The 27,382-nt window shown below is 33.5% G+C and overlaps 1 protein-coding gene across 1 annotated transcript in view; it reads left to right on the top strand.

Moving 5' to 3' along the window:
• Erich3 (glutamate rich 3) overlaps window positions 1-27,382 on the top strand; it is a 73,234-nt gene that overhangs the window by 39,996 nt on the left and 5,856 nt on the right. The window contains exons 9-11 of the mRNA XM_026409546.2: window positions 4,542-4,775; window positions 12,979-13,423; window positions 18,780-18,787. Of these exons, the coding sequence (XP_026265331.2) occupies window positions 4,542-4,775; window positions 12,979-13,423; window positions 18,780-18,787 (687 nt within the window). The remainder of the gene's footprint in view (window positions 1-4,541; window positions 4,776-12,978; window positions 13,424-18,779; window positions 18,788-27,382) is intronic.

Here is a 27,382-nt window from a genome sequence, read left to right as displayed (position 1 = left end):
TTTTTTTTTTTGCTTTTTTCTCTTTCCTGCCCCCTGGCTATCTCCTCTCTCTGTATATATATATATATATATATATATATATATATATATATATATACACACATACACACATACATATATACACACACACACACAACATCAAATATATTTATTTGATATTGTATTAGTCAGTTTTCCCTTGCTGTAAACAAAATACTTGTCCACAAAAAACAACAACAACAAAACCCCAAACAACAGTGTACAAAAAGTTTATTTGGGGTCACAGTTTCAGAGGTTCTGTCCATGGCCAACCAACTCCATTTCTCTGGGTCTGAAATGAGCCAGAAATCAGGGTAGAAGAGTGTGGTTGAGGAAAGCTACTTAGTTCGTGGTAACCAGGAAGGAGGGGGGTGAGGAGCCAAGAACAAGATATTATCCCCAAGGACATGCACCCAGTGACCTATTTCTTCCAGCCATGCCCTACTTGCCTATAGTTATCACCCAGTAGCCTATTCACACTATGAATCCATCAAATGGATTCATCCACTGGTGATATTACAGCCCCATGATCTAATCATTGCCTAAAAGCCCCACCTCTGAAGCTTATTGTATTGGGAATATGCTTTCAACATATGAGCCTTTGGGCAGACATTAAAAGATTCAAAATAATAATATATATAGTAGATATAACTATTCCCTGCATTTTACAGGCTGAAATTGGAGAGTCAGACACTAGTAAGAATGTGGAACTAAGATTCATTAGAGATTTGTCCAGTTCTAAAGCTTAGAAATTCAAACCATGTGCAATCTTCTATTTTGTAAAAGCTCTCCTAGATTCCAGATGGTTGTGGATTTAAAGAATCAGAAAGGGAGAGTGGCTGAGTGTCCCTTTTATACCAAGTAGACAAAGCCTAGATTAGAGGAACAATGACTACAGGTTGGGTTGGCCTGTGGAAGGGCCGGCATCCCAGGTATTTTCTTCCTCATCTCATCTTGTTGCTGCCCAAGGGTTCAGAAATAGGAGAGAAAAACCACAGATCTATTTTAGCACTGGGCTTCATGTTTGCTTATTACTGAAATCATGTGCTTTTCCTAAGAGAGATTTCACCCACAATACTTTTACCCAGTTCACCTCTCTCCATGATCCTGCCTAGTTTTAATCCTTATCTTGAACTGAGAATTTAAAATATTGGTAGCAGCATCAATCGCAAAGACATTAACACATGAGGATGTGTTTTCACTTGTTTTAACTTTAGTGACATGGAGATTTATTAAAACCATGTTGAGTAGAAAAAAAAGGCTTTCAATTTCTTCATTCTCTTTTTTTTTTTAAACCAACATGGCTAGAACTATGAGACATATACTTTATGCCTAAGATAGAGCTTTCCCCAAGGTCCTTTTTCTGTGTTGGCTAGTTAATGGAGTTTAAATAGACACTAAAACAAAACAAAACAATAACAACAATGAAACCCAGCTGAGCTTTGGCTCTGCAGAGCAGCCACTGATGTAGGTAGGAGCTGCAAGAAGTTTGAGTAGAGGTTCATGAGGGAGGTGGCGGCTGCATTGATGTTGACCTGGTTTTAACTCAAGTCCTCTATACTGGGGATGGGAAACAATAGGCTAATTAAATTCTCTAGAAGAAGGAAAAGGAGATGAAGGAGCAGAAAAAATTATGAAAAAAAAGGAAGGATGCCAAAAAGCATCCCACTAGTCTTTTATACTGAAACCATGATTTGGTAACCCGAAGGTGGCTTGTGACTCACAGAAGGCTGATATTTAGACATGATGATAGTAGGGGTAGAACAAAGCCAGGCAGCCTTTCATTTTATATTCTGAAAGAAAACACAGAAGCTTCTGCAAAAGAGGATACAGGGACCAATCTTATGGTTTACTACACGTTCCTTCAATGTTATGCTCTATTTTAATAATGTAACTGTAATTATGTCCTAATTGTGTACACTTGTACTGATCTGATTTTAATCAGGTGCCTCCTCTAAACCATACTGCTGTCCAGGGAGTGCATTTTGAATATGATTTCTCTTGCCCTATGATCAGTTCCCTCCACTAAAAAGTCACAACCACTGTTACTACTCGTCTCTGATATTTATTAGGCACCTTCAGTTCATGGCACTGTGTAAAAGATTATTGCTTTTAATTCTATTTATTCATTCTATTTATTCATGGTACTGACCACATTATGAAGATATTAAAGCTTAAAGATGTCAAACAAATTGTTTAAGATCACATAACTATGGAATGCTTTAACTTAGTGTTAGATACATGACTGCCTGACTGCAAACCCCTCATATTTTTCCACTATGTAATATGATGGATGGCATTGGAGCAACCACTCATGTCCTGTCTGGGACCCTGCTTATCTTGTGATCAGGGCAAATATCTTTAAAATGACATATGTATGTGTTCTGCCAATCAGCTTAATCCCTCCACTTTTGAACTCTTTTGAAGTTCCTTAAAATGACCAGTGGCCTTTCTTTGATTCCATTCTATCCCCACTCATCTGCGGGAGGTATGTTCCAAGATGTTCTGCAGATGTCTGAAACCATGGATAGTTCTGAACCCTATCTATATTATGATTTTTCCTATAATAATAGTTAGACACAGTGATTAAAATAATAATAAAATAGAATAATTCTGAGCACATATTCTAATTATTTAAAATTTAGTAATTGTTTAACTTCTAGAATTTTCTATATAATATTTTCATGCTGCATTTGATCACAGATGACTAAAACCACAAAAAATGAAACCTCATTAGAGGGAGGAACTACTGTACTCAGCACAACCTCAAATAATTGACCATGAGTCCTATATAAAAATCCACAGTTATCGAGCCCAGTAGTATTGAAACATTACTGAGGACTCTATATAAAAGCTAGTATAAAACAAATACACTATCTCTTGTGTGTCTACTTTTATTTTCTCATCAAAAATTGGAGGTTTCTTAATGGGCAGCATTGTCTTATTGTAGGGTTTTAATATTGCAGTTTTATTCTTGTCTTCATAGGACATTCTCAGTGACAGCTTATTGATTGTTAGTAACCTGGGCCAAGAGATGACTATCCTTTAACCTGGCCAGCAATTCTTGAATCAAAATATAAAAGTTTTATTAGTATTTCCTGTTAGTGTCATGAATTATGAACCAAATTCTTCATCTTCTTGCTTATTTAAAAGATTTTTTTTTAACATTTGTTTTATTTATTTTTTTGTGGTGTTGAGGATCGAACCCAGCACCTGTGCACAGGCCAGGCGAGTGCTCCACCACTGAGCCACAGCTCCAGCTGTGGCTTATTTTATAACTCTGTTTTACTGAAGTTCATATTTCTTGTTTAAACGTATTAAATATTTTTTTGAAAGTATTTTTGTGAATTCTCTTTTTTTTGCTTTCTTCATTATAGATTTTTATTTCGTTTTGCCTTCTTATATCTCCCACATTTGTTCTCCACATTAACAGAGCTTTCTTTATATGCATAGGGCATCTATTTCTAAATTAAGTTCCTTTTATTGCAGCAGGGTGGACAGCTCTCAAGTAAATTACCCAAGAGGCCCCAACACTGGAAGAGAAGCCAGAATATCTAATAACTAAAACTCACAAAATTGGGAAGCCTTTATTTTCCCTGTAATTTTTATGTTAAGGATAATTATTTATTTGCTTAATTGGTTCTGCATGAGATCCTTCTGCTCTCTATCTTTGGCATGTTGTCACTTCAAGATTTTTAGGGTTTTTTTGGTGGAAGAAAAAGGGAAACAATTAAATATGAAAGGTGAAAAATTATAATCATGAGGGACTGCTGGAGTTTATCTGATATGACAACTTCCTTTTCCTGCTACAGATTTGTTGCACCTCTGTTGGGAATGAAGCAAATTTGTGACTGTGACAAGAATAGTTTATTTTGTAAGAATTTTTATACTTGGAATGTGACTATTTCATTTATTGTAGTGATGAATAATATACATGATTTCACTCTCACCTAGCTATAGAATCCTTCACAATGCTTTCTTAACGTCCATTTGGTTCTCAAAGGATGTACTATTCATAGCGTTACTTCTCAGAGCCTTTGAACTTATTAATTGAAATTTTCCACGTCATTGTTCATTAACTTGATATCCAAATATTTTGAACATTCTTCATATGAAATATGACCTCATTGGGTCTCCAAATTAACTTTCATTATTATAATACTGTTCTCTTCATTTTTAATTTACTTCTCATTTATTGTCTTATCTCAAGTTCCTCTCATTCCCTTTCGGTCATTGTAGATGATGATGTTCATTTGTAAATGAACTTTTATTAGGTTTCAGTCTTGTCATTTGGGGCCTCATTTCTTTTGTGCTCTCGGGTACGTAACTGATTGCTGTCTTCGATCACTTCCTGTTACTTTTCCATGTTCGCTAATTGTGTGAAAAAAAAGCAGCAAAGGAAGGCCCCCAGAAGAGGAGATAATGGAGTCAAAGTTCTCATTAAAGAGAAATAGGTTAAGTATCAGGGATTCTATCTTCATTCTCACAGTGGAGATTTTCTTTTCTTTTTTTTTTTTCTTCAGAATATGAAGAAGATTTTGAAATAGATGAGGAGAAACAAGATGAGAAAGCTAATGAAGAAGGACAGGCTGATGATCAAATGAATGGAATATCAAAGTCACCCTCAGAGGATGAAAAAGATAATTTAGGCCCTGAGGAGAGTGAAATCTTGTCATTGAAGGCACCAGATGCTGATGACAATGTGAAAGATGAGGATGATGGATGCTCTGAGAGTGAATCGGAAGAGAATAAACAAGGCGAGTTGTTTGGCTTATCGTTGGCTTGGGCTGCTAAGTCGGTGTGTTACTGCTATTCTCTCCCCGATATTTAATAAGATAATCTTTCTTTAAGCAGATGTTTAGAACACGTTGTGTAACCACAGGATGCTGGACAATCAACCTCCCATAGGTATCCAAATTTCAGATGTGTTCCTTAATCCTCTCTTTCCTTAGTTTGATGGAATTTTTCAATAGGTTTTTAGTCAAAGCTTGTGGTACATCTTCAATTTACTTAGAAAGATACTATATACTTTTTATCACAATTTCCTCTTACACACACACACACACACACACACACACACACATATGCATGCACACCCTTTGTGCCTTTTGAAAAATGACAAGTAACTCTTGCTTGTGGCCTCCTTATAATCTTTAATAATTAATTAATCCTTATAAGTTTGTGGCCTCCTTATAATCTTTAACCATAAAATGATTCCAAATGTTCACAGGGAAAATATAGTATTCAGGTAGCAAGAGAAACTTTCATTACCCGAGGCATACATACATTTTTAAGACATTTTAAAAAGATCTTAATTCACCAAATTCTGTTCAATACAAGAAGAAATACATTTTTCTGCTTTGTCCTATAAGAGGATTTGGCCAAGGCTCTGTGGTTTCTAGTTAATCAAATATCTTTCTTGATACATCTTGAGCATTTCCCAGCAATAGCAATAAATCTCTCTTATATTTACGTATTTGTATGTTTTTGTAATTTGCTTCTGACCAGAGAACAATGTCACATTATAATTATGTTTTGAATGGCAGTCCAGTTTTTCCATTCTTTTTACCCCTCAAAAATTTTTTTCCTGTATGAAATCCCATAATTTTAAATTTATGGAACACTTTAGGATAATATGAGCAGGGAGTAAGTAATCAAGTAATCACAAAGCAAATAGTTTGCAATTGCACCGTCTTCAAAAAATAATTCAAATAATTCTAAAACTTTATGCACAAGTGTGCAAGGCAATAATAATGACAATGATAATAATAATAATAAAATAGAAATCATTTAGAGTAAAACAGAAAATAATTTTGCTAGGAAGCAGAGATGGAACTATGACTATGTTTGCAATAAAAATCTAATCCTGAACTTCCTTATAGCCAAGGTAAAAAGTAAAACAATTCAAAAAAATTAGGATGAAGTTAACTACTAGTAAATTTGAAAACAAGATTTTCACTCATTTTTATTAACTACTTAAGATTAATGGTTAGACACTAAAATATATTTTAATGTTTTCAATCAGGCCTTCTCTATATAATTTCTCTTAATACATATGTTTTATGTTTCTTAGATTATATATGCCTGATATATATATATATATATGTATATATATATACATATATATATATATACACACACACATATACATATATATTTTCTCATTTTGAATGTGAATTTTGGAATTAAGTTTATGTGCCTATAGGCATAGAGAAGGTTAAAGAAGTCAATGGAAAAGTGATATCACCTGAGTCAATAATTTTAAAGCAATTACACAAGTGACTTGAGCCTGGAAAAGGATTGAACATGTGTTTGCTTGTAAATATATCTGATTTTAAACACAAAAGACTCTTAATTTTTTATTTCTACAATAATGGTGGGAGATTTTCAAGTTGTTGGTTTCATGAAGATTCTGGAACTCTGAATATCAGTCACCTAGGGATTAGTTTTGAGCTATGTAATCATGTTGTTTTGGGGTATTGAATGGATTCTTCTAAGACAGCATAATTTGTGTGTGTGTGTGTGTGTGTGTGTGTGTGTTCGTGTTCAGACAGAGAAGGATGTTAGCAGTATTTCAAAAGGCATCAAATTGATAATGTAATAAATCACATAATAGCTTGCTGTTTATTAAGACTTACTCTGTGCTAGGCCTTTTACTAAATGTTTTATATGACATTTCATTTACTTCAAATAATTTGGAAAAACACTTTTTTTCTTTTAATCTCCATTTTATAAATAAATAAACTTTGAAATGGTAAATTAAGTAATTCCCAAGGTCACATAGCCAAAAAGTAGTGGAAACAGTATGCAAATGTTACCCAACTTCAGAGTCTAAAATTTGGAGAAAATCGCATTTCTTCAAAATCAGAATATATCCCGTTGCCTAAAATTAAAGTAAGTCCCTCCAATAGAAGGATTTTGTTTCCTTAAAGCATTTATGTTGAGCCCTTTATCTTATCTACAATTTTTTTGGTCTTACTTTGTTTTTAAAAAGAGGAAATAAAAATGGGCAACTTGTAATTTCACCCACATTTGTCTCTCCTCCTCCCTAGACTGAGTTCTGGGTTCACTCTGAGGCTTTTGCCAAGTTCTAGCTCATCCCTCTCCTCTTCCATTACTCTGCCCACTTCAGCAGCCTCCACAGAGCTTTTTGTTTTATGAAGTTCTCTTCAGGGGTTCATTTTACATTCATTGATTCAATCTGTGTTAAACGTTGTCCTTCAAATTATTTGTACACATTAATAATACATAAATTATTTACACTAGGAAAGCCTTGACTGTGTGTTATTCTTGTTATTCCTCACAGAGCTGATATAAATATTAAAAATAACACCAATTCTATGATGTTTTGGTTAACACCATGATGCCTAGGTGCATTTATGCTATATAATTATTATTGGAATTTTAAAAAAATACATTTAGCAGCATTGTATAGATACAGAATATAGAATGTTAAATAAGTATGCAATAAAAAATCTATAAGAACATAGCCAGTCCACAAAGCTTGGAAAATTTAATGGTCAAAAATTAATTAAGTTGGTCAGCTGTTTTCTTTTGTTGTTTTGATATTGATGTCATCAAACTATCCTTTTAAAAGGTCCTTTTGCATCCTGGGCATCTACATGAAAACACCATTATTCTGAAATAAAATCTCATTGCTTATTGCTCTTTCATTCCTTCACCACCAGGTTCACTTATTTTCCATCCCTTTATTTTGATAATCTACCTTTGCGTTATTCAAAAACACGCCTTTTAGCCTGTGAAGTATCAGAATTATAGATTTCATTCAGCAAATAACTAGCATGTATTTAAAATGATGACATGATAGATTCCTCCACTCTGTTGAAAAGCAAGACAGCATTTCATCTTCAAAAGTGTAAGAGGCATATTGTGACCACTGAAACTCAGACACCAGCCCATCCGTTTTATTGACATGATTAAGAATCTTGCTGTTAGTATTTGGATGTGTTTCATTTGAACCTGCCTGCACCTGTTCCCAGAGGGCAAACAATTGCCCAGGCTGTCACTCTTGTGACAAGTCAGCCCCATTTAAACTGCCAGCTAACAATTGTGCTGGCCCGCCTTGATGAACACACTGTGCTGAGCAGCCCGTGAGTGATAGAGTGCTGTGGACTGAACGCTGACTTAGAGAGGACTCTGGTTTAGGAATGATGTGTGAGCCTTCCTATCATTTAAAAAGAATGACAGCCTCCTTTCTCTGCATTTGTGTTGGCAACCCCAGGCACTAATTTACCAGTTGAAAATATATTGTCACAGATGAATGTTATAAGGTTGCAGGGAAAGTATCATGTCACTGGGAATATGCTTTTATTCTTTTATGGACAGTTTGGATGATAGTGCCTACAAGTAAGAGGTAAAGACTAAGTAGCTCCTTATGAGAGGGATGAGGGAGAGACAGAGACAGAAAACAGAAAATCATTTCTAGTATATGAAGAGAGCAAGACGTGAAGCTTTTTTTTTTTTTTTTTTTACTAGTAAGAAAGATAATGATTTCTTTGGGTTATTTTTCACTCTCTTAGAAGTCATTTTTATAAATGGAGAGTATTCCTCAATCCACAGTCATGTCTCAATAATCAAAGTAGTAAGTCAAAGTAGGAACTTAAATGCAACACCATTCCTTAGTTTACACAAAATATTTTATATGAGTTATTTCTCTGTGGTCTTAGTTCTTCCCATTATACAACAATGCCACTACCTAGACACTCAGGAAACTTTTGTGAATGAGGGGCTGATTGACTGCATTAATAAACTAAAATATAAAACTTACACAGCAAAATATAAGGAGATTTTTTTCCCTCTGATATATCTATGTTTACTTATAGTTATTCATTTGAACAAAGTAATGCACATATTTTTTCTTGTTGATGATTTGAGACAATTCATGGCAATTGTCTGTATGAAGACATATGTTCTTATAGCTAATTACTACTCTTACCTGAAATTTAATGATTTCTATCTCCATTTTCATTAAGCACATATCCATTCTATTATATTTATTGAATATAAAGCATTTGTCTATTTAGGTATTGTTTAACATAAAGATATTGACTGAATCCTAGTATTTGATATAAAATATTGACAGTTTCAGGAACTCATGAGTATAATCAAGATAGAATTATTCATACAAGTAGTAGTAGAATATATAAATTCATTTGTCATGGCTCATTTGAAGAAAACAGGAGTGTCACTGATATAGATTTTGCCATAAATTCTTAAGACTAAGGAATAAGAAAGGGAGTTGTGGTGAATTTCCACAATTACTTCATTAGTATTTGTTAAGTAGCTGAAATGTATATATATTTACATTTTCATATATTTAATTTATATATATTTATATATAAATATGATATATGATACTATTTATATAAATACATATGTATTTTTATAAATTATATATATCATCGTCAATGTTATAAATAAACCTGGGAAGGTTTTGGCTGCTATATTTTGCTGTATTCATATTACATACTTCAGAGTGTATTATGTATGCTTTGGACTCCAGAGTGGTTGGCAAAATGAAGATTAACTACTGGAAGTAGAAAAAGGAGGACAGACTATCTCATGAGTTCTGATCTTGGAGAGAACTATATCCCACTTGTCTTTGAGTGGTGACAGTAGAAGATTACCTAAAAGGAGCAATAGTGAGTCCATGATAGTCAGACCTTCCTGTTTCAGAGTGTTTAAGTAGGTAGAGGGGTTTGGTTTTATTGCCTTGTATCAATGCAATACAGTTGTTTTGCAAAACTTTCTGCTTTGTAGATAATAGCCATTGGATATTATTTAATGTTTTTGGACCTCACTTTTTGAATCTAGAAAGAAAGAAGATAGGGACTACTCCATAGGATTAAATAAGATGTTTATAAAGAGTTTACCACACTGTTTGGTATATAGTAAGTGCATAATCATGATCAAGCTTTATTAATTTTTTTCTTCAGTAAATGGTAGCTATAATGACAAAAAATAAATTTATTAGAATATACCATATATATTATAGGAAAAGACTAAAAGTTATAAGGAAATGGTTAATTTGATGAGGTTAAATTTCTGCTATGGAATTTTTATGATGACTTGTAGAGAACAAGTAGAATTATCTGTATTTTAAAGTCTAGAAAACAGAGATTTAGAGAAATTATGTACCATAAGCAAACTCAAAGCCAGTAAGTAGCTGAGTTATGATGGAGACACCTACAGTTTGTGTTACAGAAGAACATATTATTTTATCTCAATTCTATGTTTTATAAAATAAGATTTTATTCACAATGATGAAAAAAAATACAGGACTCGTTCTCAAAGAGATATCGATAACACGAAAAGGGAAGAAGGATTTGAGGACTGATTGTGATAAGAATAAGTCACAGATGCTGCATAGAATGTGAAACAATGGGATCAAACTTGCTAGCTTTGGCCAAGGCATCCAACACTGAGTGCAGACCTTTTCTTTGCCAAAAGGACCAAGAACAAGTCCTTTCAGCATTTATACCAGGAAGAGACAAATGGAATCAAGAGGATGTAAAGTTGTTTACCAACATGCCTCCAAGAGACATTTTCCCTCCTGATGAAAAAAATTTACATATATGTCCCTAAATTTCCTCTATATGAAAGGTTTTTTAATATAAAATGTTTTTCATTTCAAAAAGAATAAATAGAAATCATTTTGAAAATCTCATTCCATGGCCCTGAAGCTTTTGGAGTTTTTTTTGTAAGCAAAATCTTACTCTAGTCTGTATGGAAAATGAGAGCAAGAAATGAGACTGAAACTGAATTATACCATGAGGTTAGAGAGAGATTTGAAAACTGAAATGAGTTTATATAGGAGGTCAGGTGCCCTCGCCACTTCAAGGCCATTCATTCTCCTGATCTTTCTTTGCTGAAGGACTGACTCAAAATTGAACCAGAGCGTGTGTCAGCCTTTTGAAATAAAATAATACAATTAATAGAAGCTACTAAAGAAGATAGAAGAGTGTTTATTTTTTATCAAATGAACAATACTCAGGGCCAAAAGAGAGAGTCATCATGCCAATATACTGGTGATAGATGTATTTTTGGAATCTCAGAGTAAGTATAACATTGTATCCTAACTAACTGCGATTAATGAAGGTTATGGATGAAATTGCTAGTAAGCAAGATCTGCTTTTCCTTTTTAAAATAGCTATAAAATCCTTACAAGTGGGGAGATCATGGACCCTAAGGTTTTTGAACTGATACAAATCCAATGGAGAACAATTCTCCTTGATCTGCCATGTTCCCTTGCATATCCAGATTTTGTAAAATGGAAAATAAAGAATAAGTGGCTAAAATATGTGATTTCTTTGAAGAATAGTGGTCATCTGGTGTGCTTGTCAAGGTACCAGGGAGATAAGAACAAATGAAATTATGCTTAAGGGGTTCTGTTGCTCAAAGGCTTTTTTCTAGTTTTTTTTTTTTTTTTTTTTTTGCTGCAATGTAGCATCTCTCAAATCTTAGTGGAAACTCTGATATGTCTCTGTGACTATACATAAAATGCTCAGACCTGTCATAGAGAGCTGATGGGGCTGGAGGGACAGAGAGAAGAGAATAAAGGTAAAGACAGGCATTTTTTTTTCTCTTAAACTCTGTGTTAGCTGCTTCAGCCATCTGTGTAGCTGTCACACAGAAATAAAAGAGAAAAAAATGAATAAGTGCACAGAGAAAAAAGAGAAAACAAGAAAGCTAGGCAGCATTTAAGTGTAGGCTATTTCCTTTGAAAATTTTTCTATAATAACAATTATAAACCATATCTATTGGTCAAAAAATTTGTATTTCTGTGCTCCAGAGCAGTGTATACAGTGACTTTTGTGCTATGCATCTTTCTTATAGAGCCTTATAGAGTCAATGCTTATGTTATGTTCTTTTGAGTTTTTTTTTTGAAGATTTTTTTGGGTAGTATGCAAACCACTGTTGACTACTTTAAATTTTTAGACCATGTATCTGTAGTACCACCTGAATGGATGGCTCAAATCTTTTTTCTGGCTTGGCAGGCTCATCTCGCAGCTTCTGCACTCTCTGCCTTTTTCAGAGCCCTCCCCTGAACTATGGGAGTTGTGTCACCCTCAGAGGCAAAGAGCCTGCAAGTGCAAAGGAATTTATATTTCCTAGGGTGGCCCATAGCTAGTATCACACTGATCCAAAGGATGAAAACTCAGCTCCCATCTTAATTTAATTATAGCCTTTTAGTATAACTTAGACATCAGAGGTCTAAGTTATAGACCTGTTGGAACAGGCTGAGGTTGAGTCCTTGTTTCAAATAGCTCCTTGGCTGATTACTTCTCTTCCTGGCCTGGGTTTCTCCATTCCCTTAAATGCTTCTCCTGGAGCATATTTTCAATACAGTACTTCCACTTGCAGTTTGATCTCAATGCCTTGCTTCAGGGCAACTAGAAGAATGACAATATCTCCTTCAACACACACACACACACACACACACACTCACATAAACACACACACATCATTTAATAACACTTATTAAATATCAACATAATGGGTAAATGCACAGATCTTACCAGGGTGGTGAATACTATGGTAGACAAAAATGGGAGGATCATACACAGAGAATACTAGGTCTATACAAGAGGATAAATAAATACATGCCTCGATATCAAAGCAAAGAATAATTCATTTTTTTCTATAACAAAGTAGATATTTAGAAAGATTTTCCAATAAAATGAGTTTCAAAATGCAAATCAAAACAATAGGTTTGGGTTTTGATTAAATAGAAGCTCTTATGAAAAACTTTTATAGTTCATAGATTAGAGAGAATTTTCTTTATTATGATGATTATGTGGGAAATGTTGGAAAAGGAAATCAAGTCTACTAAGCTCTATTTTTAGAAAGTTTAGTATGATTTATTACTAATATAGTTTCCACAATTAAATGAGATTCTTTATGGAACAACAATAATATCATCATATTTATCTCCCATTTATATTAAAACAGCTTCAACAATCTCATCCGGAAGTCACCCATATTCTAGTGACAGTGAAGATGATCTTGCAGAAAGAGCCAGTGAAGTGCATGTTGAAAACAGTACACAAGAAAGTCCTAGAAGTTCATCTGCTCAGGAGCTGAGTGAAAATGGTGAGTCAGAAAAATCCCATCATCTAATTGAGGAATCCTTAGAAATTGAAACTGAAGACCAAGATATAACAAAAGCAGCTGTGGAGACCCAGCCTCTGCCAAGAGAGGAAAGCTGTGAGAACGTTCTTGAAGAAATGCAGAAAGGAACCCAACAGATTGCAGAGAATTTATTTGAGAAGTCCAGGAAACCTACCTCCAAGGAAGAAAAGGAAAAGAGTAAGCTTTGGGAAGTAGGCACCGCTAAGGTGAAGGACAAAACAGCAGGTCTCCCTGAGGTGGAGAAAGAGGGTAAGTATGGCCTCTGAGTTGACTTGCCATTGTCCCCATGCATGGAAGCTGATTTTGGCCATTGCATACTGCCCAAACTTGGGAAATACTGCTGTGATATGGTAGAGGGATTCAATATTTTCCCTTTTGTCTCTTTGTCACATAATCATTCGTGTATTTTCGGCTTGCTGATTTCCTTCTATTGCATTTTAAAAATTATTTGACAATTCTTACATGATGTGTTTCCTATTTTTCTGTACATTCTTTCCTATGGAAATTCTATCTCAAGAATCAAATAAAGCACAATACAGATCTGAAAGCTTGCAAGGGTTATGTGTGGCTTCTTAGAGTTTAATACTAGCAACGTTCTTTGTTGTTAGCTATATGTGCACTTATCCATAGCTTACTTTGATAGAAGCTTACCATGTTCTAAGCACAGATCTGAAGGCAAATATTAACTCATCATATCTTGCAAGAGCCCAGTCTTTCCAAGGGTGAGGTAATGCAATCATTATCTCTTTTCGACAGATGGGAAAAAAAAAATATCTTGAAGAGGTTAGGTGAGTTGCCAAGTATCATACAGCTAATTTGGGGCCTTTCAAGGATTTGAGTTCAGGCATAGTGGTTCCAGAGTTTCCAAAGATTTCCTACTGCATCCTTATAGTTGAAATTTAGATTTAGGTAAAATTATAAGAATCGCCTAAGACACCCTAAACTTGACTTGGAGTTCTATAAAATCGAGTTCTTTGTTATACCTGGGTTTCCTGGGTGTGTAGGATGGTGGCATTTAACATGGCAAGACTAAGGAATGTCGAGACCAGAAGACCCCAGGACCTTCGATACATGGAAGGCCTCATGATTTTCTAACCTTTGGGAGAATAGTGAAAGAACCAGTGGCCAGCTGGATGCAGGGATCTCACAAAGTGTCCTGTGCCCCGTCACTAGTTGCCCCCCTTCCCCCTTCCCTGCTCTTTTATCAGTGTCCACTGCCAATGCAGAAACCATTCCTGATTCCATGATAACATTTTTCAATTTTTAATGTTATGAAAATCCATGTGTGTTTTAAAGACTTGCAAATAATTTTAATGTCGATATTTCAGCCCTTAAAAGTGGTTATTCCTGGAGTCCACAGCTAGGAATGAAGGATGATAAGTAGTTATTTTTCCATTCTGTTCAATTGTTAATATTAACACTGTACTGTGTGCTGAGCATCATAGTCAATAAAAATCATGTTAGAGAGTTCTTGATACACAAATAACTGGACAAAGTTTAGTAGTTATCCAAAAAAGCAGAGAAGGTCCAAAATACCATGAGCCTTCAAAGAAAGAAAAGTCTCTCTCTCTCTCTCTCTCTCTCTCTCTTTTTTTTTTTTTATTTAGAGATACCCTGAAAGTTTTCATGAAGAACAGGCTTGAGGACTTTAAAGGTCAGATACAATTTTGGGGGTTGAATGCAGGATGATAAAAGCATTCCACATACTAGTATGCAATGACCTTAAAATAAGTTATCAATAATAACCCCCCATGGTATAAGCTAATAATTGTTTCTATATTTTTAAATGGCCCACAAAATCCTAGAAATGTACTATTTGAGCCTTTACCAAAAAAGTTTGTTAATCCTTCCCTAAAATTATAATACAAACTCTCAACATTTTCAAACCGTTTTTGCCATGCATGAATCAAAATTCCTGTTAAAATATATTTGAAATCCTTTCATAAAATAATTTGAATCTTTGGTCTTGGATTTCATGGTTAAATTATGGTATATCAGAACATTTCTAGATTATTATATAACAGAAATTTTGCATAATTTGGAAAGCTGTTAATTAAAAAGGTAGAGGGGTGGGTTGGGGTGTAACTCAGAGGTAGAGTGCTTGCCTAGCATGCCTGAGGCCCTGGGTTAAATCCCCAGCACTGCAAAAGAAAAAGTAAAAAGGTAGAGTTGTTAAAGTTCAGTAGTAGCATTGATATTACTATTATTATTTTGTGTTTCTACTTCAGAAAGCTACATTGTTTACCTTTTGTAAAGTAGGATGCACATAAAACAGGTTATAATTAGGCAATAGAATAGCAATAGCAGAAATATACTATGATCATGTCACTTAGAAAAGAGAAGGGTTTTCCCTCCTTTGATTAGTGAAATGATAAATATATTGGTTTATTATTTTTTCTCAACTACACTGGAAACCTGTTTTTAACTTGATAACTTCAACAATTTAAAAACATTTTGTAGTTTTTTTTTTAATTAAGGGAAGTTCAACAGTAGATGGCAAGTTGAGGGACTATTTATTTTTGTTAAGCTCTAATATTTGTGCTAAGTCTTTTTATTAATATTTAGTCTTCATTTCACCTAATGCATACACGAAATAACGTTTAGAAAATAGAGAAAGATAGTTTCAAATAATCATCCATAGGTTTATCTTGCAATAAAAACAACTTCATATTTCTAAACCTAGGGTTGAAAAAGCTACGTTGTCATATTTTTATAAAATGTGTACTTCTTTGTATCTTAATGTTATACCATGATCATTTTCCATGCTATTATATAATCTTTATAAGCATATTTAATGTCTGTGTTCTATTCTGTAATTTTTCTCATGTACAAACCATTTTACAATGTTGCATATTTTCTTATTTTCACTATTATTAGTAGTAGTACTTTAGTACTTAATTACCTTTATTATTTCAAATTTGTAATTATTTCCTTCAGATGGGTTCCAAGAAGAATAGTTTCTGGTTCAAAAGTTAATTGTTTTGATAAACTATTTTTATTTTTTTAAGGTGGATGGCTTTAATCAAATTGAATAGCAAAATATGAAGATATTTTAGTAATTGTTTCCACATGTAATTATGTTGTCTACAATGTTACAACACAAAGTAAAGCACTAGGCTGCAGAGGTCACTCTACAAAAAGTCTCCTTTACCTACTGAACTAAAATCTAATTCCTTTAAATAAAATAGTTTTTTTTTTTTAACAAATCAGCTATGACAAACACTAATTTTTCTCTATTATAAGCTAATTTTTAAAATGTCGTTTTAGATGATCATTCCAAATACTTTTCATATTTAAAACACCTTAAAATGTCCCTAAAATAAAGTTCTTTACCTTTTTTAAATTGGTTCTTTTTAGTTACATATTACTATACAATATACTATGGCATCTTTATAGAAGCATGGGATATAATTTGTTTTAATTCAATCCCCAGTATTTGTCTTTCCCCTTCCTTTCTCCTATCACCTGTTCCCTTTCCTTTACTCTATTGATCTTTCTGCTGTTTACTTATAGTTTTCTTGAGCTTTTTTAAAATTAGTGTCATGTGGATGTACATGATAGTGAGATTCAGTATAGTATATTCATAGATGCACATAGGAAAATTATGTCAAATTCACTCCACTGACTTTTCCTATCCCATCCCTCCTTTCTTCATTTTATTTTTCTTTGTTTATTCCTCTGATCTTCATTATTTTAATCCACTCCCCTTATTTTGGATTAGCTTCTGCATATCAAAGAAGTATTTAACCTTTGTTTTTCTGTGGATGGCTTATTTCACTTAGCATGATTGTCTTCAGTTCCATCCATTTACCAGCAAATGCTATAATTTCATTTTTCTTTTTAGCTGAGTAATACTCATTGTCTATATATCACACTTTCTTCATCCACTCATCTATTGAAGGGCACCCGGGTTGACTCCATAGCTTAGCTAATGTGAATTGTGCAGCTGTAAACACTGATGTGGCTGTCACTGTATGCTGATTTTAAGTCCTTGGGTATATACTGAGGAGTGGGATAGCTGGGTTATATGGTGGTTCTATTCCTAGTTTTTTGAGGAAACTCCATGCTGTTTTCTAGAGCAGTTACACTAATTTGCCACCCCACGAAGAATGTATGATTGTACCCTTCCCCCCGACATCCTTGCTAACATTTATTGTTACTTGTATTTTTGATAGTTACCATTCTGACTAGAGTGAGATGAAATCTCAGTATAGTTTTGATTTGCATTTCTCTAATTGAAATGTTGAACATTTTTCATATATTTATTGATATTTCATATTTTTTCTTTTTGAGAAATGTTTAGTTCCTTTGCCATTTATTGATTGGTTTATTTGGGGGTTTTGGGTGTTAATTTTTTTTGAGTTATTTGTATATCCTGGATATTAATGCCCTATTTGAGGAGCAGGGGACCAAGATTTTCTTCCATTCTATAGGTTCTTTTTTCACATTCTTGATTGTTTCCTTTGCTGTAAGAAAGCTTTTTAATTTGATGTCATCCCATTTGTTGACTTTTAATTTTACTTCTTGTACCTTAGGAATCTTGTTAAGAAAGTCAGTTTCTGAGCCAATGTTTTGGAATATTGGAACTACATTTTCTTCTAGCAGGTGCAGTATTTTTGGACTAATTCCAGAAACGATTTTTGATCACTTTGTGTTGATTTTTGTATAGGGTGAGAGATAGAGGTTGAATTTCATTCTACTACATATAGATTTCCAGGTTTCCCAACACCATTTTAAAAGAGGCTCTCTTTTATCCAACAGATGTTTTTAGTGTCTTTGCTAGTATGAGATAATTGTATTGATTTGGGTTTATCTCTGTGTCTTCTATTCTATTCAATTGGTCTTCTTGCCCGTTTTGGTGAAAGTACTATGCTGTTTCTGTTACTATAACTCTGTAGCATAATTTGAGGTCTAGTATTGTGATGACTACTGCCTCACTTTTCTTTCCAAGTATTACCTTTGCTATTGTGCATCTCTTATTTTTTCCAAATAGAGAAGCATATTAAAGGAATATGAGTAAGAAAAGAAGAGCTTAAATTATCTCTATTTGCCAATGACATGATTCTATATTTAGAAGACCCTCACCCCCCCCAAAAAAAAAAACTCCACCAGAAGACTCCTAGAGCTCATAAATGAATTTAGCAAAGTAACAGGATAAAAAAAATCAACACTCATAAGTCAGTTGCATTTCTATACTCCAATAACAAATCTGGTGAAAAATTAATTAGGAAAACTATCCCTTTCACAATAGCCTAAAAAAAAATACTTGGGAATAAATCTAACAAAAGAGGCAAAGGCCTTCTACATGAAAACTATAGAACATTAAAGAAAGAAAGTTAAAAAGACCTTAGAAGATGGAAAGAACTCCCATGTTCTTGGGTAGGCAGAATTAATATTAATATTGAAAAAATGGTCATACTACCCCAAGCATGATACACATTCAATGCCATCCCCATCAAAATTCCAAAGATATTCTTCACAGAAATAGAAAAAGGAGTCATGAAAAACTACTTTTCTAACAAAGTATTGTTTTGACAATTGTAAACATTATAGAACATACAAGAATAAAGTCAAAGTGTCTTCCTTACCTAACTTTTACTGTTTCCCAGAGATAAAAGTGTATATCAGCTATTTTTTGTGTTTATGATTCTAGACATTTTAGAGAAACTGATATATATGAGTGTTAGGGGTATATATAGATATATTTCAGTATGTACATGTATGTGATAAAATGATATGCCACATCTATGATATAAATATATCAAAATGCACACATGCATATATTGCTTTTATATACAAATGGGGACATATAATTCATTTTGTTCTGCAACTTAATTTTTTACACTTAACATTTTATTTTGGATGTCTTTTTTCCTTAACACACATCTCTGTTTTATTCTTATTAACCCTACCTGTTATTTTATATTCCAGAAGTATTTTATGACTGCAAATTTTATTTAAAATATGTTTCCAACTGCATAAGAATTCAGTTTTGTTCTATGGCTCATCGTCCTCAAAAGAACAAAATTTCTTGGTTTCAGAAGCCCAGAGTCAGGAAATACAAAACACATTGCGAAATAAGACACTAAGAAATAAAACAAAGCAAAGACAACGTAATATATTCAGAATAATGTAAAAGATTAATGCTATCAAAAACCCAAGGAATGGATAGATTGTTACAGTTGAGCACTAATGCTTTTTAAATATAAATATTCAAGGAAATGATGTAATATACTTGTAAACACTTAAATAATAGATTAAGGGAAGTTATAAATATTCTCAAATTCTTTTATGTGAATAAAATTTTATAAGAACATTTCAGGTTAATACCATCAGGTATTCACTGCATAGTTCATACACTTAATATTGATGCCAAAGAAAAGGTGAGTGATGACAAGCTTTTCTTTCTGAACTGAATTTTCAGTTAGATAGCTCAGGAAGAGAGGGACAGAGCCATGGTTATATGCTTAAAAGCACAGTTTATGTAAATTAGACCAGAAATCTTGTGAAGTCATAAGATCTAAATGAGTGTATTTTGTTTATATCTCTGACTAGACCCTTAGGTCAAAATGAAGTAAGGGCTGAGATAGTATATAAAAACCATTTCTTACATTTGTATGGTACTGAATTAATTATTTTTCTATTAGAATAAAAACTGTGATTATGTTAACAATAGATCTGTAGGCTCAAAAATTACCTGCAAATAATGATGTTTTTGTAGTGTCTAAGCTAATAGACATTAATAATAAGCTAATTCAGTTTAATATGAATTGTTTCACTTGAACGTGGCAGTTTTAGGTTGATGGCATAAAATATTTTCCTTTTTATTATTTTATAATGTATTTTAATTGGCTTTGTCCTAGCAATCAACAGGTAAATTTTTATAAAAGATGTGTTATATATACAGCCAAGTAGATAAAGTATAAGATTATAATTGTTAGGAGCAATGAGAATAGTGTTCTTGGAAATTAATTCAGTATTATATAGAATATTTTATTTCAATATGTTTATTCTTCTATTATTTTTAATTTAAGCTCTCAATGCATTGTGACATAATCTTTGAGTGTATTTTAGTAGTGGAAAAAGCAGATACATTAACATATGAAGGTAATAAAATTTATATACTGCTATAAATAAAATAAAAATTTTAAGTTATAATTTAAAATGCATATGGAATTGTTTTATATTTTTATATGTAAATCAAGAATAGTTATAGTGCTTGGGCAGGTCATTTAATGCTAAATAATGTGACAAAGGTAAAATGCAATTTTGTCATCATGTAGGCAGGATAAAATGGTCTTGATGAAAGAAGAAAATCATGTGATATAAGTTGAGGTCAAAATACCACTTTTGAATAAATTGAGGAAATATAGAGTTTGTTCCAATAGATTTCTTCTATCAGTAAGTATATGTTGGACGTTTGCTTTACGTCACACACTGTTCTTGTGAACCTAATTGGAACCTGTCTACATGTTGTTTATATTCTAGGAAGGAAATATCCCTAACCAATGGAAAATAGACATGTAATATTGGGTATGTGGGATGTGCATTAGAAGAAAAAGCAGGATGAGGGGATGGAGTGATGGTTTGAAGAAGTGGTATTTTGAGGGATAGCCTTGCTACTAAAGGGCATTTAAACAGAGATTTGAACAAAGCACAGAGATGAGTCTGCAGAAAGAGTACATGAAGCAGAGTCCAACAGGAGCAAAGGCTGTGGGTTGGGAGCATAGTTGCTGAATGAAGGATTTGGAAAGGAGGCCAGTGTGATGGGAATGGAGTGGACAGGAGAGAGAATGGTGGTGTAATAAGAAGCGAGAGGGGCAAAGCTATAGGCCATGTGGTGGAATTTATTAGGAGATTGGATTCAAATGACATGATCTGGAAGTTTTGAAAAGATAGTATAAGACCATAAAACTCATCTTTGAACAGCTGTGACCTTGAGTTTGTAGTAAATCCTGGGTTTTTGTGGGCCATGTTTCAATGTCAGAGGTAACACAAGAATATGTTTACTGTGTAGGTAGATGATGTAAATCATGGTGAGTTGTTGGGAAGATAATTGATAGGCCATACAAAGAATGATTGAAGCATAGGGGGATATTTTTCAAGGTGATTACAAACTTGGAATAAATTTGAATATATCTTTATGTTGCTTTTATGGCTTTCTTAATTCTTAAAACTAAGATAAAAAGTTCTTGACACAATTTTTTTTTTTTTGGTATTGAATTGTAAAGGATTCTTAGCATGTTTTAAAGTGGGTTGTATTGTTTTGTTTTAAAAACAAGCAGAGGAGAGGAAGTGAATTGAATGTTATTAACCATATAAGATGGAGAATGTACAGGATGTATTGTATTCCAATGAGGACACTTGTGTTTTGACATTTGAGAGCCTAGAAAAGAGAACGGATAATAAGGATTGATAATGATAAGTAAGTACAAAAGAATAAAATGACTTTTTTTTGTTTCAATGCTTATAAATTTTAAAGTTATATAATTATATATACTAGTGTTTTTCACTTTCCTTTGACATTTTATGACTCAAACTCTTCCACAGACACTGTTGACTAGAAAATATTTGGTACTCTAAACAACAAAATGAACAAATAAACAAAATTTATATATCTTCCATAATATAAAATAAGTTGAAGTTCTTAGATGATTTCTTTTACTTTCCTTCTTATTCTTTTGTGTTTGTTTCTTTTCATGTGAGCTGGGCAGTAATGACATCTGAAGCCTTATCATAGATAATAGGCAATTACAGGAAAGAAATACCGTGGCTTTGTTCTGCCCCTTTTAGCTATCTTAACAGTGAAAAAATGGCCTAGAGGATGTGTAAAACCATGGGGGGTGGGGAGAAAGCAAGGAACAAAATGAGCACAGAAAAATTACAGAAGCATCAGAAATATCAAAATGCTACCCTGTAATGTGTCCACCTGCAAAATTATAACCTTCATCATCATCATCATTCTAAATAGTTAGTTTTTCTTCAACTCACACTTTCCGGGAAAGAATTTCTCTCTGAAGGTTTCCAAATTATCCACTTAAACCATGTAAATAAACTACTTCAAAAATGATCATAACTGTTGTTTTTAAATTTAGTAAATATTTGTGACTAATAATTCTATTTTCATCTTGACTAGTAGATATTAAAAAGTGAACCTTTAATATCCCATTTATGATAGCCTAAATTTTAAGATGTAGTGATTTGGTCTCTTTCCACCAAAGCATTTAAATTATTGCAGTGTGTTTCTAAGTTTCTGCATTGACATAGCGGCAGGCAGTGATATGAAGGCTAAAAGTCAACCTTTAAGAATGTTAATCAGAAAAATTCTGTGAAATAATAGTTAACTGGTGATATGAGCTCAGATGTCTGAGGTCTCCTTCCTTCTGTTCTATTTGAAAGAGGAAAAAAATACAAAAAAAATGTCAATTTAAAAGATTTTTTAAAAGTTGAAAAAGTTTGCTCTTGAATCTGGGGAAATTACTGTTCAGGTACCACATAATTAAAAATAATTGCAATGTGAGGGCAAATTAGTAAAAAGATGTCAGGTGCTATCTTTAGTTTATCTCCCGTGAGAAAGAGACATAGCCTCATGGACTTAAAAAAAAAGAGATAATCTTAGACCTTAAGTTAGAGAGTAGAAGTTAGAAGCTGTTGGGAAAGCAGAAAGATGTGCCTGAGACATCACAGAATCCTTCAGCATTGCCGACCCTCAGGGAAGCTGTAGGAGGCAACACCAAACAGCAAATCGGCTTCAGAGGTAGAGGTCCCTCCCTGAAGTAGCAGAGACTCTTCCCATCCAAAGATGACAGCGCTAGATTGGAAGTCTGGCTGGCAGCTTCTGCAATCCTAAGGTCATTAACAATGGAATTACAATTCTTCCAAGAGGACTCCAAAACCCCACCTTCCTTTCCTTTCCTCTCTAGCTCTTAGGTCACTAAATTGGAATCAGTAACTACTTCAGTTTAATGCTTCTGAGAAAGATATGCATCCAACTGGAATTTGAGAGCATCCAAGAAGCAAATCACACTCTTTCAAAGGAAAATACAAGAACAACAGCTCTCATTTTTGTATGAACATAATCAGTACTTTTCATAATAAATAAGGACATAAAAATAATTGTTATAATTTTATAATTTAGAAGGTCAGTTTATCAGATAATTATTATTTGCTATGTGTCTTTTTTTTCCAGCATCACAGAGTAGAAGTTGTTGAATCCACATGTAATGATACATATAATAAAACAAGAAATTATTCACAAAATATAATTAACGACACCACCCCAATTGTAGATATAAATGCAGTAATCTAAATAATTTTTGTGTCTAAGAAATTAATTCAACTCCCTAGATTATTAATTATGCAGTTATTAGAAACAACAAATGGTTTTTATGTGGTGATCAATTTCAAACTATTGCCTCAAATAACTCAACTCAAAATATAACAATTACCAAAAAATACTTAATAAAGAACAATAAATGAACAATACATTTAGTCATACTTCCAGGGATGTGTCAGAAGGGAAGGTATAACAGTTATGGAGTGTATAAGAAAGTGGGATAAATGAGAAGTCAACCCAAGTATTTGAATAGAAAATCAAATATAAAGATGCTGATAATTTTATGAGATTAAATTCTAAATTTAATATAGAATGTATCAGAATCCTAAAGATAATGTTAAAGTTGACTTAAAAGAAATAGTATTGAGTAATATAAAATTCTTTATAATAGCAGCAGCAACAAAACTATAGCAAAGGAAAACTGAAAATATAAAGAGAGTTTTCCAACATGTATATGACAAAGGGCTGATATTCATGATACATAAAGGGTTCTTACAAATCAAGAAGAAATAAGCAACCACTCTACCAGAAGGACATAATTTCCAGTGTGTAGCAGGAAATTCACAAAAGGAAGCTAACCTACTAATAGTGAAATATCTATCTTTTAAATTTTTATCAAATACTAAAAGAATCTTCAAAATTGTGGAATTGTTGGCAATTATGTAGGGAAATAGTTCTCAATGATTTACAGGTAAAATAATTAATTGGTATTTATTTTTAAAAGCATATTTAAAAACTTATCAAACATTTCTAAAAGGTTCTTTTTGACCCAGGAATTCAAATTCTAGTAATGTATCCTAAGGGAATGGTCAAAAATATGTATACCAATGATTCAAAGTATTTTAAATAGCTGTACCAAAACAAATGAATGAAAACAACTCAATATTCAACAAGAGGCAATTGGCGAACTAAATTTAGTAGGACTTTATTAGAACATCCTATTTGTTATTAAATGATATTTTATTTATTGATTTAAAAGAATAAAATACAATGCTAAATCAATAACATGGAATGTAAAATGCTAACTACAGTAAGAGTTAAGTAAGTAAAAAATACTTGAAAATCCACCCAAATGTTTACTAGTTGTTATCTCTGAGTGGCAGAACCATGGATATATTTTTGTTTCCTTCTTTGTACTTCTTTGTCTTTTCAAGCTTTAAATAAGGAATATATGTTATTTTCATATTTAGGAAAAGTACAATATATATTATTCTGAAATATATTCGTTTTCACAATAGAAAGGCTAACATATATTTTGGCATTTTGTACAGTGTCTTAAAGAATCCCACATCATTTGAGTGGAAAAGGTGCATTTCTAAGAAATTCTCTGCATGAGAGGATTCCATTTTGCTAACGCTGTGAGAACTGACAATTACCTTTGCCTTTAGTGGACACCTTTATAGAGCAGTAAAGGACAGGAGCCTTAAGAGATGAAGGGCTAAACAGATGGAGGGAACAAAGTGATAAGTCACATTGCTGACACAGGAGTCTCAGCGTGCACAGTCCTCTATTCCTAGGGGTGGAAAAGAGTTGAGGTTAGACACTGGCCAAGTTCTTGCTTTTAAGTTTCAGTTTCAGAAGAACATCTGAGAAAAATGTCCAAGTGAGGCCTTTTCTGGTCTAACACCTAGGAAGTCCTTGATACTTAGGCCAGAGTCCCATTCTCGCTAAACCTGAAATCGGCAACACCTAACTATACAGGCTGTCATCTACTTCCAAAGCCTAAGCCTCCAGGGCGAACCAGCAGATGTGAGAAGTGGTGATTACAGTGCTGAGGCAGTCAAGAAGCGGCACTGTCCGTTCTGAGTGAGTTGTCATTTTTAGCTTATGCTAGTACTACTGTTCGGCTTCTTAGAATAGTCTTTTGGTTCAATAGCTGCTAACTGCTTAATTATTGTTTATTTCTATTATTTCAAGTCATATTTTTTTTTTTTTTTTTTTTTGCAGCCTGTAGACTACTAGGAAAAGACATAGATGTTTTGTTGGCAACACTTCATGTAATTGCTACTAAATCTGACTCCCCTCCCCTGGTCCTATCATCCTTGTGATTTCCATTTTTCAGTCAAGCAGAATGAATTTATATGCAAAAACAAAACCCCTACTTATTTAGACTTTTTAAATATGTGGTATTCACATTATTATAGTGTGAATTATATATGTGCTATGTTTATAAACTCCCTGAAATAAAAATGGACTTGAAAACAAATCCATCTGTAACAACTGCCACGAGTTGATGTCATCTTTGAACTATATAGTATTATAAGGATATTTTTTTTTCATTTGGTCTATTGGATGAATTAGGAAAGTGATATTCCAAAAATTTAAAAAGAGAATATATTTGAACTATGTCATGTTCCTCTTTTCATTTCCATGTTTGTCTTGAGAGTAATAGAGTTAGTTAACACTCCTCCACTAAAACCTACTTGAGGCTGATATCTCACTATTTGTTTCCAAACAGAGAGATTAGTAAGTCATTAGGCCTTAGTTATTCACTTTAAGCAAGAGATGACATTCTAGTTCTGTTTCTCTCAAAGCAGAGTCCTTGGTTGTGTCATAATATCACAGGAAAACAAAGGCAGCCAGGCAGGAAGATGGGAGAAAGGAAGGGAGGGAGGAGTGAGTTTTGAAGAAATGTTTCTACCCCAGAAGGCAGATCTAGATCTAGTGTTACTGGAGCGAGCTTTTCTTAACCAGAAGGTAGCATGACAGTAGATACAGGAGATTTAGATACATGGATCATCAGATGACAGCAAGGGAGGTAGACAGGGAATTGTCAGAAACTAAGCACAAACAGTTTTGCGTAAATCACACTGGGTAATAATACTTATGATCAATGCTCACCACTGTCTCCATCTTCATCACCACCATCATCATTACCACCACCACCGTCATCATCACAGCTAGTATTTATCAAGTGCATAGACACTTGAAAATAAGTAGAAGATGTGCATTTTCTACAGACATTACTTCATTTATCCTCCCAATAACCATTGACTTGCTTATTTCTTTTTGACAGATGGATAAACTGAGGCTTAGGCCAAAAACTTGTCCAAGATGGTACAGTTAGTATGGAATATGTAACTGGAACTAGGTCTCTATGGACGTGAAGTCCATGCTAGCATCCAGCTATAGATAACACAGTGTCTTTTTTCTATTAAATTGATAGGCATCATGTAATAGCTTTTTATTGCTTCTGTCCATATGGAGTGAGTATTGTGGGGTCAAATCACTGAAATATACTAATGAATGAAATGCTCGTAGTGTAGTCAGCTCTGGAAGTTTTAGAATTGTAAAAGATCGGCGATGACTGGTGTCATAAAAGCCATAACATACGTTTCTAACATATGTTTCTAGAAAGTAAAAGGCAATCAAACTGCTTTTCCAATCATTTCATTGCATGTGCATTTGGCAAAAGGTCACTGCTTCTGGCTGTTGTCTTTTTCAATACAGGTATTTCTTTGCATGTGTCTCTTTACTTCACGATCTTCTTTTATGCATTGTGTTTCCTCTTTTGAAATCATAGCATGGGAGTAGTTTAATCTTCATAGATTTTAAAGGCAAGGTCACATTTTAATGTGAATGCATTTAAATCAACCCCACTTGCTTGAATGATGTAAAATAACTCAGCAATGTTCCCATGACCTGCTTTTAAACCTTTTGATATTTTATATGATCTCCAATCAGTTGGACAGATAATAAGTGAAGCCTTGGCACCGGGCTGCCACTGCCACTATGACGCCGAGTCTGATGTTAGCAGCACAGATGAGGGGGGGAAGCCCACGTGGAAGCTGGAGATTGACACAGGTGGAGGTAAGGACACATCATTACCTAGGAAAGACCTTCAGAAATCTTCTGCAAAAGATGGGTCGTTTTCAT

Source organism: Urocitellus parryii, chromosome 11 (assembly GCF_045843805.1).
Source record: "Urocitellus parryii isolate mUroPar1 chromosome 11, mUroPar1.hap1, whole genome shotgun sequence".
Classification (NCBI taxonomy): domain Eukaryota; kingdom Metazoa; phylum Chordata; class Mammalia; order Rodentia; family Sciuridae; genus Urocitellus; species Urocitellus parryii.
The sequence above is the reverse complement of the archived record's forward strand: the minus strand, read 5'-3'. Positions and strand labels throughout refer to the sequence as shown.